A 17572-nucleotide genomic window follows, 5' to 3' on the forward strand; every position below is an offset into this window, starting at 1 on the left:
GAAAGGAGACAGAAAAATGTTAAAAGAAAAATAATCAAGGGAAAATTGGGCGGGGGGATGCATTGTTCTGATTTGAAACATTATTGAAACACTATTACTTATGTGTCATTATTACTTATTGCTCCTTTAAATTATATAACGTGTGGTAAAGTAAATAAATAGGATATTCTAAACATGTTAGTAAAATAAATTTGTACATTTTAAGTGCATTGGTTTACTCATGTGACCATTTATATAGTTCTGCTTTGCTTTTAATTCTGTCAGTTTTGTTACCCCAAATTGTAAATGTACATCTAAAGTCTTGCATGAAAATGTTTAAGTTTTGCAAATAAATACATTTTAAACTAGAATGTACATTTTAAACTAGAATGTACATTTAAAGTTTTAATTGAAAATCCAAAACTTTTATATGTTGGAACCAAGGTGTTTCAAAGGCATGACTAAAGATTTAAGGGATCCAACAAATACTTTAAACTCTGTAAAAGCAAAAATAAAATAATAAATACATCTGATTAGATCTGAGCCCCTTCCTGTGGTGATGGAAAGGGTGACAGATACGGTTAGATAGGAATCCCCAAGGACTGTGATGTTTGTAGATGACATTGTGATCTGCGGTAAGAGCAGAAAACAGGTGGAGGAAAATCTAGAAAGATGGAGAGGAATGAAAGTTAACCGAAGCCAGACACATTTTTGGTTTCAAAACAAAATGTTTTAGATTTAGAATTAGAAATTAATTAAAAGCTGAATTCTGTTATATTCAAGGGGAAAGAAAGTCAAACTTTGCTATGTTAGCAAAATTGTAAATCAAAATTCCCTATTTTTAGCATATTTGTTTTTTACCTTTTCTCAAGCCTCTGAAAGCAACATGCTAATTAAACATCTAAAAACTTCCAGGGGAGAAAATACCAGTAAGTGAGGATCTATGAAACAAATGTACATTAACATGTTCAGATATTGCTGCAGGTGTCCCTCATGTGATTCATGTTGGTTGTTCTGCATTAGTCAGTGTCACCCTTCTGCTCTGTTTGTTTCCTCAGTGGTTGTTAGGTTACCTTTGTAGACAGCGCTACTCTTCACTGGGAATGTTAAGTGATATTCTGCAGCGCCCCAGAATATTACTGTGTACATTCTTGGCGCAGAGATACTGGGAGAATTCACATGTAAGTAGATGGCCTTTTGTCTGTAACTAAGAACAACTACTATGTAACTAATGTAACTGTGGAATATACAGTCCTATTCACTAAAATAATGTGTTCCTGTGAGACTGGTTTTGTTATTGGTTTAATATGATATTTTAATCTCAAATGTCGTGTATTCATCAGCTGTGAGCAGAAAGTCAAAATTAGTAGAAATAAATAAATACTTCCCATGATGCTAGCCCAGAGGGGAAATTCTGTCTACATTTAACCCGTCCCTTAGGGAGCAGTGTGCTGCCAACACTGAGTGGTGCATGGGGAGCAATATGTGGTCAAGGGTCTTGCTCAGGGACCCAGAGTGACAGACTGAGTTTTGTGAAAATGAACTGACTGAACTTAGTCCTTTGGGGCCTCTGCAAGACGCAAACTCCCGGCTTTAATCTCTAGGCCACCACTCCCATAGGTAGAGAACATAATTATGTGTTTAATTGATGAGTATGGTGTGTTTGAGTTACTGAAATATACAAACTTTTCAATTACATTCAAGTTGATTGAAAATTTTATATATATATATATATATATATATATATATATATATATATATATATATATATAAATTTATATATAATAGGATCTTAGCTGTTCCTAAGATTGCGCTCTTCTGGACTGAGATGTCTGATGTTTCTCCAGGTATCTGTTGGAGCTACTTCTGCAGAGTGGGGGTGCTCCGATGACCACGGGCACCACTGTTGTCTTCACCATCCAGGCTCTTTCTTGTTCTTCCCTGAGCCCTTGGTATTTCTCAAGATTGAGAAAAAAACTGTGTTCTTTTTTCCTGATGGTTCCATCGCTCTGCATAGTCACATCGATCACAACGGCTGTCCTCTGCTGCTTATCAATGATCACAATGTCTGGTTGGTTGGCCATTACCATTTTCTCTCTTTGTATCTGGAAGTCCCACAGGATCTTAGCTCTGTTGTTCTCCACCTTGGGAGGTGACTCCCATGTTGACCTGGGGGTCTCCAGTTGGTTTTCTGAAAAGATGTTTCTGTACACTACACCAGCCACTTGGTTATGGCGTTCCGTGTATTCCTTCCCTGCTAGTATCTTACACCCTGCTGTGAGATGCTGGATGGTTTCTGGGGCCTCTTTACATCGCCTGCACCTGGGATCTTGCCTGGTTTGGTAGATCTGGGCCTCTATTGCTCTGGTGCTCAAGGCCTGTTCCCGTGCTGCCATGATCAGTGCTTCAGTGCTGTCCTTAGGTCCAGCGCTCTCTAGCCATTAGTAGCATGTGGTTATATCAGCCACTTCAGCTATCTGTTGGAGGTACATTCCATGCAGGGCTTTTTCCTCCCATGATGGTTCCTTCAGTTCCTTCTCTTCCAGCTTTAATTCTCTGAGACATTCACTGAGCACTTCCTAGCATCTTCCTATTCTTGGAGCGTGGATGTTTCATCTTCAATGATGGCTCTGATGCTCACTAAACCTCTGTCTCCTAGTATATATATATATATATATATATATATATATATATATATATATATATATATATATATATATATATATATATATATATAGTAAAGACATTTAAAAAATAGGTTTTTGCTATAACTAAGCCATAGGACATTTGTTTACAGTTTAACATATTCCTTAGCTCTTAGATCAATAGTTGACTTTTTGACATAAAAACTAACATTGCTCATCTCTTCAAACCACTATTTCCCAGGTGATGCATGGTTGTGGCAGCGTCATGCTGGGGGAAACAATTCTTCAGCAAGGACAGAGAAGCCGATGAGGTTGATAGAGAGTGAAATCAATCCTTTTTAAGGTAATACAAGTTTAAATGACACCCCAAACCAAAAGCTTATACTACATACAATGACAATAATAAAAGCTTAATGAAATAAGTTTGTAGTTTGACTGGGTTTCTGTTTGAAATACCCGAGAAACACCTTTCTGTGAAAGGGAGTTTGAGTGTGTCATGTTTTGTTCTGATCACCCGAACACACTACACACAGAGGCAGGAATCTTTTGTGAGTTTATTGAATGAGGTGTTTGATGATAAAACCAAAGAGACAGGACTGCACGGGAACAGTGAGTCTGGCTAATTAGTGGCTGGCAGGTGTGACTGACTGCAGAGGAGGTGAAGTGAAGATGACAGAAAATAACTGATGACAATGAAAACTAACAATAAATAAAGTCAAACCAAACCCACATGAGATGAAAAAATGAAAATAACAGAAAATGAAGTCAAACCAGAACTCAACCATGACAGAGAGTAGCTTTAAATGCTTACGTTCACAAAACTAGACATGACTAACAATGTTTAAATCGCAGTTTCCTACACATACGTTAAAGTTTCTATACTCACACAAACAACCAGTTATCCCTTTTTAATTGAAGGAAGAGAAAATTGTCACATCTGTGAATCTTACTGATCTGGTGTCAGAGTTTTCCAAATGCATTGTGTTTTTCATACCCTTGAACTAGCCTCTGAATACATCGTGGGTGGTGGAGACTGAAGGAGGCGTGACTGAATATGAACACATAACTGATGTTAAGTCTTACAGTCAGACACTTACAGTATTTTCCATGAGATAAACAAACATCCATGGTCAGAACAATGGGTCTCGTCTGACCTCCATACGGAACTGTCTTAAAATAAACACCCACAGATTGTGTTTGTCTGTAAGTTTTGGCACACAAACAACGGGATGTCAGGACTGCGGGGGCAGCTTGACACCCAAACGGCTTCTGTTTCATATCTGCTTAAAGAGATTTAACATTCCCCTAAAGCAGTGTGCAGTCAGACAGAAATTTATTAGAGCAGACGTTTATTTTGTTCAAGTAGACTACTCACTGTTTCCCTGCCACATTTTAATTTTAGTTTTTCTGTCATAGAAACAAAAATGCTATTTGATACCTGAGTAGATCTTGTCAGTTTGGGCGTTCCAAATGTATTCTACACCCTTCGTTCCCCACCCAATGCCCCAACCTCCTTCAGTTTCATACCCGGAAACAAACCATTTCATATGCATCTCCTTCAGCAAAACATACCAGTTGAATTCTCCTGTTAGTTCCCTATTATGACAAAAAATTATGATAAATGCTTATAAAAATGGTCAAATGTAATTTTGGAACATGAAGCATGTTTCGAAGATCTTCTTTTTTCATTAATCTTGGTTCTATTTCCTGTCTGGGTCCATTCACTCTTTTACAATATGAGAGATTATGATCCCTGATCAAACCAAAGAAGTAAGGAATAATCCTGCTGGTAGAGAAAATATATATTTGTTTGAGAAACGAAATCAAATTTCCGTATCGTTGCCTTTTGTGCAGATTTTTAAGATTAGATCAGACAAATGCATCCTTTTCAGGTGAGTAAAGCACTACACTGCAAATGTACAAAACAGCAAAGGGACAACATAGCATTCTACAAAGCTAGCAAGGGCTCAGTAAAAAACATACAAAAAAAAAACAACTTTAAGATCAGTCAAGTAAAATGTTTTGTTTGAAAGTTTTTTTCTTCTCTATGACTGCCTTAGGCAGTTAGATACTTAGACAGTTGCTATTGATTAAATAATTAATACATACATACATACATACATACATGCATACATACATACATACATACATACATACATACATACATACATACATACATACATACATACATACATACATACATACATACATACATACATACATACATACATACATACATACATACTATTTGATATAATGGCCTAATGGGTATATGTAAATAATGAAGAAAATAATTTTAAAATCATGGTCATGTTTTCTTTTGAAACTGAATATGTAATATTGAAGATATGAGTGAAAACCGTTCATATTTATCAAGTGATAGTTCTGAGTTCCCAAATTTGTGTGCAAAATAACATAAATATGTGTAAGAAAAAAAATCTAATATACGTTGTTTTGTGCTGGGGGGGGGGGGGGGGGGGTAGAGTAGGACCCAAGCAGACACAGGAAGCTGGGATGAGCATAGTGACAGTTTGATAATAAAACAGATTAAACTTGTTGAAGTAGCACAAGGAGAAAAGTATAGATAGTATAACAGAGCTGGACACATAATGACAATGCTAAAGCCAGGGGGAGAGACTAACAGATAAACAATTCCAAATGTGCAGAGAACATAGAACAGAGAACAAGAATAAACTAAGAAACTGAAAATAAAATAAAATACTAAAACGGCAACACTTTTTCTAGCAAAGCAACATCTTCAAAACATAATGAACAACTTCTTTGTTGTTCATTATAATATCCTAATTATAGAAACACAAAAGCAAACCAGAACACAAACACTTGGTAAAAAGCCTGAGTTAGGATCAAAATAAAGCAACTTTTTCTTTTAAAAAGGTATTTGCTACTTAAACATCCGAACTGGCAACCCGCCGGTTACAGGATGGATGAACTCCCTAGCTCCTGTGCCACTGTTGCCCCAAATGATGACTGTGTTGAATTAGTGTTGATCACTAATCCCCCCATTGAAACTGTAAGGCTGATGAATCCAGGCAGTAGAGGAAAGTTTCTTTACAGCAACATAAAACATGAACAGTATTGCAGGACATGAATAACACAGAACTGCAGCCAGAATGCTCAGATTTACTGTTTTCATCATCTTTACTGGTTGGAAATGGGACATTTTGGTTTCTAATAGCTGTAACTGATGCATATTATGTCTCACAAATTAAGGTTTTATGACAAGTTATCTTTATTTTCTAACCCTCTTACGGTACGCATAATGATGCCAGTTGGGAGAAAAAAATGTTTGAGATTTTCTTTTAGGCATTAAATAGACCAAGTAAACATAATCAAGAGAATTGTTTTAATATTATTTTTTTTAGTTATTTTTCTTGTTGACACTGGCCTTTGGCAACATTGTACGATAGTGAAAATTAATGAAAACAAGAGAGTTTGGTTTATTATTGCAAAAAACCTAAATTTGCCAACCCAGGTTATAGTCTAAAAAGGTCCCAGTAGCATTGACAGCTAACAATGCAAATCATTTAATAGCTAAAAACAATTTAAAATATATTTTTCAACATTTCATTTGAATAATTGTTTTCATTTGATTTGAGTGCCTTAATGCTGCCGTCTTTGCCTTACTGCTTGTGAAAACTGATGAAGCAGTTCGTCTCAGGTGTGAGGCACAGATGGGTCTCACACTTTCTGCATTGCACTCTGACAATACCCGTACAGCCTTGGTATTTGCACCGGCCCGTTTTTGCCATGACAGCAGGCCAGTGATCATTGCTTACCACGATCTACGGGAAGACCTAGTTTGGTTTTCTTTTGTAAGAAACTACAAAAATTTTTTGCATTCTTTCTGTAAATGGAGAAAAATAGTGTCATATGCAGTATGGAAAGGACTCACAAAATGCTTTATTATTTAGTCAACGCATACTATGAACATGCTGGGCTAGCAATACAAGGGTAATCCTAATGGTACAGTGTTACCATATGACATCGCCCACATTTTAACATGATTAAATGATTGAATATAATGCAATAAACCACAGAATAGTGAACTTAACTCACTTATTGTTGAGCGTTTATTTGTTCCCCAATGTCATTAAACATATTTTTTTATGATTTCTGAGGAGTCAGATGGTGAGGTCTGCAAAAAAGGGCATTTAAATTCCCTCCAGTAAGTCAAGTGACGTACTTAAACACTGCTATTGGTTTTCTTCAGATCCCATCTCTCTTTCAGTGCAATACATCTTAAAAATGGAGGTACTGTGTGTGTGTGGAAGGAACTCAATGGGTTTGTTCCCAAATGGTAACATTATACCATAGAGCAGGGGTCACCAACCTTTTTGAAACTGAGAGCTACTTTATTGGTACTGTGTCACATGAAGGGCTACCAGTACTGACCTTTGAACTAGAAGAGTCAGCGCTCACCAATAGACATCAATCAATCAATCAATCAATCAATCAATCAATCAATCAATCAATCAATCAATCAATCAAATTTTATTGTCAATTACAATTTGCATTGCAATCGAAAAATCAGTTCCAGTACAACCGTCCATCACATGCACATAAACAAACAAACATTTTGGGGGGGAACGATTGACTGAGGCCTTGCGTTGCCAAGGAACGCAGCCAGTCAGCCGCTGCTAAATAGCGCAGCCGTCAAGGCCACATTCCTCCAAACAGCCCCGAAACCCGCCTACACGGAGTTCACGAGACGCTGCCCTTGAAAAACTGTCGAAGGAAGTGCAACAACATGGGGGAAAGAGGGGGGAAGAAAAAAAGAGACAGATGTTTGCCAATTTATGCTCTCACCAATAAAGAAACAAACAACCGACACAAAAAACCCTCATAGCACGAAAAGCACAAATAACACAATACAACATATATGCAGAAAGTAAACATTTGAGATCTGTCGCGTGTGCGTAATTCATCAGTTTTTATGAGTATCAGTTATGCGTGTGTGTTTCGGCGAAAGTGTTTTATCTCCGTGAACACTCTCCAGAGGCCATTGTCCTTGACGTTATCAGCCGGCTCACACAGAAGCATCCACAGGTGTCAGCGGGGGAGGGGGTAGCCAGGGGCTTTTTCTGAGCACTCTCCGTCATAACAATCCAGGAGTTGATAGGGAGGGAATCCAAATATGTTATTTGTTATGAGACAAGCTGCACTGCCTTTCCTGTCAGCTTTTAAGTCTTTTGCTGGCTCCACATAGTAAATCCAATTTTCCAAATTACTGGGCTTTTTCGCGCTTCACATCCAGATTTTATCCCATCTCCCCTTGAGTTCAACCACCAAAGCCAGTCTGCGTTCCAGCACAGCCAGCTTTTCGGCTCTGCTCCAGTCACCTTCCAGGTTTGTTCGTTCACAGCCACAGTGAGCGCGTCATGCAGCCGGCAGCCTGATCAAGGCCAAATGGCTCCGACATCCGCTGTATTTGCCGATACTTCAAAAATCCACAAAAAACAGTAAGTAGAGATCCCAGTATCCTTAATCCAATGTGAAAATTTCAAACGTCCAGGAATGACAAGGTCGAAAGACACACCGTTTTCCTCCAGGAATTTAGGGTGTATCTCACAAAATAAGTCAAATCAGGACTGGACGGGTCCCCCTTCTGTTGCCTACCCGTCGAAAAAAAATTATCAATAGTATTGAGAGACCAGCTTACCAGATCCATGTTTTTCAGAGTTCGGTTGATATGAAGAAAGTGCTCAGAAGACAAGACATAGCAAAGCAGGAGGGGGGGGGGGGGGGGAAAAGCTGCAGAGAGAGAAAAGACACGACCGACCTCGGAGAGAGACAGAGACAGAAAACATATCGGCAATGCTGTTTTTTTTCGATACTATAATTTTTAAATCTATATAAATACAAGTATGATTACAAAAGTAGAGCAACGGACGGAAATAACATTTTAGATGCAGCTCACTGGAGGGTTTTGCTAGTTTTAGAACAGCCTTGAGGATGCCACATGTGGTCCTTGGGGGCTACATGATGCCCGCGACCGCCATGTTGGTGATCCCTGCCATAAGAGGGTTAACCACCGAGCTGTTGCATAGAAAGGAAGGTAAATTGTTTCAGTGATGTTTCTGTGCAGAATAACACTGACTTATAAAACTTTAGTCAAAGGCTTGAAAGGTTCTTTTAAAGATGCGGTTTAGTTGCGGTGTGAGACTGGAACACAGAAACGACACTTGGTAAAGCCAGTAACAGATAATAGTGATATCAAGGCTTGTAGCATGACTACGCTTGTTTTGTGTGAGGATAGTGGAATGTAAATGTTTATTTTTTTCCGTTAGTCAGTAAAGAGACAGAAAATGGGCAACAGGTGGGAAGATTTTAAGCATCTGGACTTTGATCATCCACAGTTCAAAGTTTTCACTTTTTATTATCCCTGAGATTACTTAGTTAGTTATATCTTTGTTATTTCATGAACAGAAAAGTGATTGTCTCATTAGCTGAGAGTTAAAATTTTAATATATCCAATAAAATTCATAGCTTACAGCAGAGTTGAATATAAACGTGTTTTACCCGACTGACAATACACACATATTGCTCCAATGCGTATTCCAAATTACCAGCTGTGGATAGCTGTTGTAAATCTCACAGGACACTGTTTGCTGAAACACCTTCCAGCTCCCTGTTAACACAAACACAGAACACAGTAACGACTGAAGCAGTTGCCATGAAACCATGAACAACACCGGTTACAACAGCAGTGACACGCTGACGACGCAGCCTTCCCATCACACTGGACGCTCTCCAAAAAACTGAGCAAGTGTGGGAGAAACTGTCTAAACTGATAAGTAGCAGAGGAGTTTATTTGTGTGTGTTTGACAGCTTTATGCCTCGCAGCCCTCTGATCAAACCCGACAGTTTTAATCTGCACCGATATCCATGGATTTGGTGAACAGCCACCATGCAACGAGCAATTTAACGCGGTCAAGTTTCATTCACAGATCCATTAAAGATTAAACATGTCAGGTGCAAGTATTGTAACGGGATTTTTTTCATTAAAGATTAAAACTCAACACAGCTGCAGATGCTTTTCCTCTTCTCCCATGTGCACGCATTTAACTGGTGTCATTTCAACTTGTCGCCCAAAAGCGGCAAAACTTGTACATAAACTTTGAAACCTACGCAATGCACCTTTAATCTAGGAGCGAAACTATTTGAGAAACTATCTGAATTAATTATCCAGACAAGCTCCAAGTCAGTTTTCAAGTCAGTTGTGGGGAAAGTTCAGGTAATGCTAATGGATATAAAAGAGACATAGTTGAACAAAGGGAGAAAGACAGGGCTAAGTCTATCATCTGTAGAACAAGAACATGAGGTTTTTGGTAGAACTGGGCCAGCAGAAGCAACTCTCCAGGATGGTGTCACAGCTAGAAAGAACATTAAAATGTAAAAGATTTAGCTTCTAAGAAGAGAGAGAAAACAGAGTGACAACATCAAATTAGGAGCCGAAAAAACAGCAAATAATGCAAAATTGGAGAATAGTAGTTTGCAGTTTCCATTTGGTAAGAGAACAGTTTTAAGAGCCTTGAGCAACTCTGGATAGAAGTCTTCCTCATATGAGTTTTTCAGATGTAGAACTATAAATGGCAAAACTATGAAAGAGTGAAGCAACTAAGAGGAAGTGACATTACGACCCTCAGAGAGACACGTAACACCCATTAAGTCATCTGCAAGGGATGGGATGTGTTAAATACAGAAGACAAGGTTTTTGGAATTTGTTTTGTTGTAGTGACAAATAAACACAATTATTAATTAATGAAACAATGTGGGTTGCAGGTTCAAACCCTGCTCCATCTCTCTCAGTTGTTCACCCACTTTGCCTGCTTATGTTGGGCCAAGTGGTGTCGATTGTATATCAGCCCTGCTTCTGTCAGCCTGCCCTATAGGCCAGCTGTGGCTCCAGTGTAGCTCACCACCGTCAGGGTGTGAATGACTGAATGTGGTGTGAAGCGCTTCCGAGTCCCCGGACTTAATAAAGTGCTTTAGAAATGCAGGCTATTTACCAGTGTTGACTAGTAAGAAGAAATCTTACTGCTAAATAAACAGAAAAATGTCACAATTTCTCCTTTTTTAAGTACAAATAATATAGTACAGGATATATACAACAACAGGCAAATCCAACATGTTGTGGGATGCGTCTGACAATGTTTTCAAGAAAATAAACACTTTTTACACAACTTTCTTCTGCATAACAAGGGAGTTTTGGAAAGACTACAATTATCTCCTTATTGCTCTTAATTGGTTCAGCTGTGTGTTTTTCAGCTGTTCTTATGGTCCTAGCCAAACTGATGACCAGTTTTACCAGACAGGGTTTGAATGAGGCTAAGAAAAGGACTAATCATTGAATAGTCAGTTCCATTAAACTGATTAAACTAAGATTACTAATACTCCAAAAATTAAATCTAAAACTAATGTGAGCCAGAATAATTTAACAACCAACCTCCTTCAGACTTAATTAGCAGCAGCCTTTGATTTATGGAGAAATTCAGACCTAAATGAATCCATCTATGATGCTTATTATAGACTGAAGTAAAAATAAAAGTCCTCACAGGAGAAAATCCACATATATATGTGAATAATATACAAATATTGAACTAATGTTGTGTCCTCCTTAATGTGAGTCTAAACTGAGAAACAATGTAGGAGGATAAAATTGAGTTGCATTTATTTACCTTGTTCATTAGAGTAAGTTAGGACAAATGGTCTATTTTACTAAAACATGTCACATAGTAGGCATTGCTACAGGGAAAATAAATGTTTGGCTATCAAAAAAGTAACAAAACAAAGCAAAAATTCACTTTTATGTGATTTGTGTTATATGCTTGACTCTTTGTAGTTAGCATTAAACCTTAGCAAAATGGCTAAATAAAAAAAAACTGTAAAAAAGCAACTATTAATAATAATTTCCCCTCATGATGTGTTGCGTGAATCTATACAGACCACATATAGATTATGAAGTAAGAAGAAAGAAGTTATTTTTTATGCAGTCCTTGCAGAATTTGCGCAATGATTTCATATTTAGGTCAGAAACTTTTTTGACACTGACTCATTCTTGATTTTAAGACAGAGAAGAACCATGGGTGCTTTCAGACGGATTATAGTGACATTATTTCAGATCAGAATGCTTCAGTTTACAGGTAAGGAATCTACTTACAAATATTCAGTACATACATTACATAGCTTCATCAGTGATGATAAAATATCCTTATTTTATTTATTTGCGTAAAAGTGCGGAAAGCCTGAGTTCCTTTAAATCAAGATTAAAAACACATTTGTTTAGGATTGCCTTCGACTGTTCTAGTTAAACTGTTTTTACTGAAACATCATTAGTTCAGCTTTGTAGTCCAACTGTTTTTGATGTTTGCTTTTAGTTTCCATGTTCTATTTTGTTTCTACATTTTATTCCTACTTGCTTTTCTCTGTATTTTAATCGTGTAAAGCACTTTGCATTGTCTCTGTACTGAAATGTGCTATATAAATAAATTTTCCTTGCCTTGCCTATTTAATTGTCTTTATTTTACTGAGAGGAATACTATTACATTGATCGTAAACATGGAATAAAAGGGATGCTTGTGTTGCATTTAAAACAACTCTCAGTCTTTCTGTGAGTTCACTGACTTCTTAAACGTCTCCACAACAGCGGCAGCCGGTCATCAGTCATTCATCACGGTCAAAGCTGGAGCCGAAGAAACTTTGCCCTGTAAAAATGTGATCCAGGGACAAACCAGCTGTGAAAATGCTGAGTGGACATTCACTGTCCCAGGAGGCCCAGCCGAGCTGTGGTTCCAGCATGGCCATCTTACTGAAGCAGCTAAAAGAAAAGCTGACAGACTGAGTGTTAAAGCAGACTGCTCACTGAATATAAAGAACATCACAGCTGAGGACGCCGGTCTGCTCATCTGTAGACAGATCTTTTCAGGTCATCAACATGAAAGGTCTGAATTTTACCTGTCTGTAATCACCAGTGAGTATTTACATGGTTTTGTGATCAAAATTTCTTGACAGAACACAACACTGACATTTTATATGAGTATAATTTCATTAAAGGGACTAATTATACTGTTAAATATTTTCACCAGTTGCAGAGCAGAGGGATAATAATAAAGTCACCTTTAACTGTGCTGTGTCAGGACACTACCACTGTAGACACACAGTGAAGTGGCTGTATGAGGGTGATGAGAAATCATCATCAGACCGGCCACAGTCCTGCTCAGACACTGTGACCTTTCACCTTCATCAGGACTCAACATTGAGTGGGTTACTTTGGTGTTATGTGACAGAACAGGATACTGGAAGAGTCCATCTCACCTCCTTATACCCTCAGTTCTCAGGTGAGAGCTCAGGTAAGAAAAACAATGAACAGTTAAAAATCACCTAAAATCCACAATGTTTGTGTATGTTTCAGTGTCATAAATATCTAAGCAGTTTTTAAAATCTGCTGCCGTTAAACTGACTTGTTCCTTGTTTCACTTCTAAATGTCTTGCTTTATCCTTTTATATGTTTTACAGAAAATCCTAAAATGGCAACAACAGGTAAATCAACAACTACGATAAATAAATAATAATAATAAAAAATTTGTTCACTAAATATTTGGCAAAAGCAAATTAGAGCGAGTTCACAAAGACTTCGTAGCCCATCATTATTGTACACTTCTTCCATGCATCTCCATGGTAAATGCAGATATCTGGGTCTTAAATAAATAACTCTCCAGCATCACAATACTTTTCCTCTGATACTTTAGGATATATGTTATTATTGTCTGCTAAACCAAGCTGCCTCAGATTATTTTGTACATGTTGAAATTTTCTAATTAATTCAGCAAATAATTATTTGTGTGGAGCTTTGCAGTTTTCCCCAAGAATTTTTAAGTAATCATTCAAAATGAAGAAAAAAATATATAAATTACTTCGTCCTGTTGAGGATGCATACTTTTACACTCTACAAAGGATGTAATACAAAGACGCTTATAAAACATGACTCATTTTTCCTGTATAAGTCAGGATGCTGATATTTCTATTGCTAAATATGGTTCAGTTCTTATCTTAATTATTTTAGGTGACAAACGTCGGAAAACAAGACACAGAATTGAAGTAGCTTATAAGTGAGTGTTTCTCAGTGTTGTGTCATCTCGTCTCAGGTTTTGGTTTTTATCGTTCCAGGCTGGCCGTGGTGGTGCATTCCTGTTGCTCTGGGAGTGTCTTTAATAATATTTCTGGCTGTTGTCAGGTGGAAGAAAATGAAGGGTGAGAACACTTGCAGAGAATAATGTTATACTAGAAACTGCAACATCATACATACCCTCTAATAGTGAATCTTGTATAATATATCTAAACTTATATGTTGGATTTATTAACACTTGAGCGGCAGACACTACCATCTTTACTTTATCGTCCGTGAAACAGAAAAAAAAAAAATTCATGTTGAAATTTTAACTTGTTTATCAGTGCAAATAATCAGGAGTGTTAATTAATATTAAAACAAACAGGGTTAAAAATGGGAATTGTTGCTATTCAAGGTTTCCTTAACTTTCTTGTGTTTCCAGGAAAAAGAAGGCAGCTGGAAGAAAGTACTGTGAGTTCAAACATCAAATAATAACCACCAGTTTACATTTTTATATGGCAAAGTAACTTTTCAATTACTGATCTTATTGTTGGCAAACTTCCACCAAAATCAATTGCATGCAAGTTTGTTTCCTCTTTTATAAAATGCAGAACAATCAGTTTTTAAAGGATGTCCTTCTTGTCATGAAACTCAGCTGTGACTATACAGGAAGTGAGCTTTTACCCCCTCAGTAACTCATTCATATGTGTCATTTGCTAGAAATCTGAAAAACACGTTGACCATTGTTCATTTATTTTACACAGAACAAGAAGGAGCTCTGATGAAAATGATGTGCTAAACAGAACTTTGTTATTAGTGTGAGACGTTCTGTGTTTAAATCTGTGTTTCAATTTTAACCCAATCCTGTTATATTTGTAATTACAGCTTTATTCCTATGCCACCATAAACTTCCTGAGACAGCCGGATGAAAGGGAAAAAGTGAGTTTTTATATGTTACAAAATATGAGCCTGCGAGTTCCCTTTCAAGGAGGCTTAAGCTCTTTGGCAACAATAGTCAGCTTAGTCAGCTTGTAGCTGACTAAGTGAGACTGACACACACTTATCATATGTCTGGATCTTCATATGAGACTCCTCTAGAAAAGTATCTACCAAATATAGCATTCCACATTTTCAATTGACATCCATCCATCCATCCATCCATCCATCCATCCATCAATCCATTTTCTTCCGCTTATCTGGGGTCAGGTTGTGGATCGTGGGTTGCTCACTTAGTAGGAAGCCCAGACGTCCCTCTCCCCGGCCACTTAGGCCAGCTCCTCCGTTGGAACCCCAAGGTGTTCCCAGGCCAGCAGAGAGACATGTCCCTCCAGCGTGTCCTGGGTCTTCCCCTGGGCCTCTTCCCGGTGGGACGTGCCCGGAACACCTCACCAGGGAGGCGTCCAGGAGGCATCCTGACCAGATGCCCAGCCACCTCAACTGGCTCCTCTGGACGTGGAGGAGCAGCGGCTCTACTCTGAGTCCTCCCCAGATGACTGAGCTCCTCACCCTATCTCTAAGGGAGAGCCCAGACACACTACGGAGAAAACTCATTTCAGCCGCTTGTATCCGGGATCTGGTTCTTTCGGTCACGACCCAAAGCTCATGACTCTGGAGCTAAAACAGTGACAGCTTGTAGCGATATTGAAAAGAGATTTGGCATTAAAAAATGCCAAATGCCAGAGAAGCAGGTCTTTGTCATGGGCCTTCAGTTTTTCCGGTACATTCATGAACAAGACCATGAGATACTTAAACTCCTCCACTCTGTGGCACCTCCAGAAATGTTTCACAGGGGGGGGGCAGAAAGGACCAATTAAACTTGTGGTGAAACTAGAAGACATAATTTAAGGATTTTATTCTACTGTTGTAGTAAAGCTGCCTGTATAAAACTATCTTAAAGACTTAAGTAAACGCCTACTAATATATTTTGGTTTATTGTTTGATTTTTAATGTTACTAACAATCTAATGTGCATAGACCAATAACAGTACAGTTAACATTTTGAGTTGAGCAACAATTACTTTTCATTGAGTAATTATATTAGGAATAGGGTGTACATTTATTTATATATTGAAAAACAAGATCACTAGTGGAAAGTAGATACTGGCAAACACAAATAAAAGCGCGATAGAAGGTCAAGAAGAGCGGCTGCCTTGCTGGTGTACATATTGGAATGAAATGCTACTACAATTGACGCTGGCCAGTAGGGTGGCCACGGCCACCCCTGGCCATGTCCTGGTGGCAACATTGCCTCCACTTGGGGCAGGACATCCTCCCTGACCCGGAGAAAGCACTCTACCCATTTTGCTCATTTTCAATTTCCAGAATAAATTCAAAATTTCTAAAATTATGCCAAAAGTGTTACCTAAATGGCACAAAGACAATAAGGCTCTGCCTGGATTTTCTTAAATCTAAACATGTATACCCTCTCAATTGTTTGTTGTGTGGACACCAAACCTGTTACAGATGTAACCAAGATCTTGTAGTTACAATGTATTGTGTTTATTTATTTATTTACAGCAAAAGTAAGACATTTTGTATGTAATTTTTTTTTTTTTCCGGCAAAAATCCATATTATCCTCCAGGACCTCTATGTTAGTTGATAACAAGATTAGCAGTCTAGGCATTGTACACGTTGAGAAATGCCTTATAAAGTATGAGTATGCATCTTTTTAGGAAAATAGATCTTGGGCTTAAGAGGTTAAGAACTTAAAGCTACCGTAAATTCTGGGAAAAGAGACAGAAACATATCTCTAATGAACATAATAACAATGTTTATTATTCTAAATAAAGAACTGACTTATGAAAAGTCGTTAACAACAAATGTAGTTAAAGAAAGGGCAGAAGAATGAACAAAGCTACAGAACTTCTGATGATAATTATAATGTGGCAGAGTTGAAGCTCCATGTTTTGCAGCTTGTTAGGAAGCTTAATCAGCTCTGTAAGTGAACCTTAGAGAAAACCCAACAGCACTTAACTTGAGGTTAAAAAGTTAGATGTGGTCCAATCTCATTTTACTAGAGACAACTGGTCTGGACCTTTTTTCAAGAGGAACCGTGTCAGACTGCAGTTTGTGTACTTCAGGTTTTAACGGGGCTTTTTCAGCTGCTGAGTCGAGCCATCTCTGTCACGTCGTACACAGCAGATGACTGGTTTGGCTTATAAGCAAAGCTTTGGAACCTGCTTGATAACCAAACACAGATTCAATAAATCAATTTAATTTTTATATCAATGGAGTAAGACTGAAGCACTGGAATGATTGCTGTGAGTGGATTATTGTTTTAAAAGCTTAGCTGGGTGTGGGGAGCTACTCTTTGGGCTAAATATTGATTTGAAACCTAAATAAAGTATTATTTTTTGATTTGTTGTTATAGATCTCTACCGCTGTGACCTACAGCTCTGTGAAGGCTTCCTCCTGCGCTGCTGGAGCTTCCATACGTCCAAACAGCATCTATTCTACTGTCAGATAACTACATCAGTAGTGTCAAATGTGATGCATATACTTTTAATTTTATATCCAAGTTTCTAATGGGATTCAGAATGTAAACCAGTGAGAAACCATAAGCAATAGTTGGCTACAGGAAAAAGGTTTAAAGTGGATCATTTCAAAAAGTTCAGTCTAAATAAAGTTTAGTTTTAAACCTTTTTTTTCTTCTAACGACTCTTCTGTGGTGCTTTTCACTTAAAAACACAATATCCAGCATTACAAGTTGCTGAAAATCTTTTCTTGCATTTGACTTTTAGCAGATTAACCAAGAGGACAAAAGTAAATCAGAGAAACTGAGAGTCCCTGCAGACCGCTCTCTGGTCATAGACAAGGTCAC

The 17572-nt window shown here is 37.9% G+C and overlaps 1 protein-coding gene across 2 annotated transcripts; it reads left to right on the forward strand.

The window, feature by feature from the left end:
• The first annotated feature begins 2925 nt into the window (after window positions 1-2925).
• On the forward strand, window positions 2926-17348 carry LOC110367479. Of its 2 annotated transcripts, XM_036128864.1 has the most exons (9): window positions 2926-2967; window positions 11715-11788; window positions 12292-12615; window positions 12731-12994; window positions 13161-13184; window positions 13812-13895; window positions 14195-14223; window positions 14638-14691; window positions 17123-17348. In XM_036128864.1, the coding sequence occupies exons 2-9, from the start codon at window positions 11728-11730 to the stop codon at window positions 17216-17218; spliced, it is 936 nt and encodes a 311-aa protein (XP_035984757.1). In that variant the 5' UTR covers window positions 2926-2967; window positions 11715-11727; the 3' UTR covers window positions 17219-17348. The 2 variants fall into 2 exon arrangements, with proteins under 2 accessions (XP_035984757.1, XP_035984758.1); XM_036128865.1 differs by lacking the exon at window positions 2926-2967 and having other exon boundaries at window positions 11619-11788.
• Window positions 17349-17572: the final 224 nt, after the last annotated feature.

The sequence above is a fragment of the Fundulus heteroclitus genome, unplaced genomic scaffold (genome assembly GCF_011125445.2).
Source record: "Fundulus heteroclitus isolate FHET01 unplaced genomic scaffold, MU-UCD_Fhet_4.1 scaffold_123, whole genome shotgun sequence".
Taxonomy (NCBI): domain Eukaryota; kingdom Metazoa; phylum Chordata; class Actinopteri; order Cyprinodontiformes; family Fundulidae; genus Fundulus; species Fundulus heteroclitus.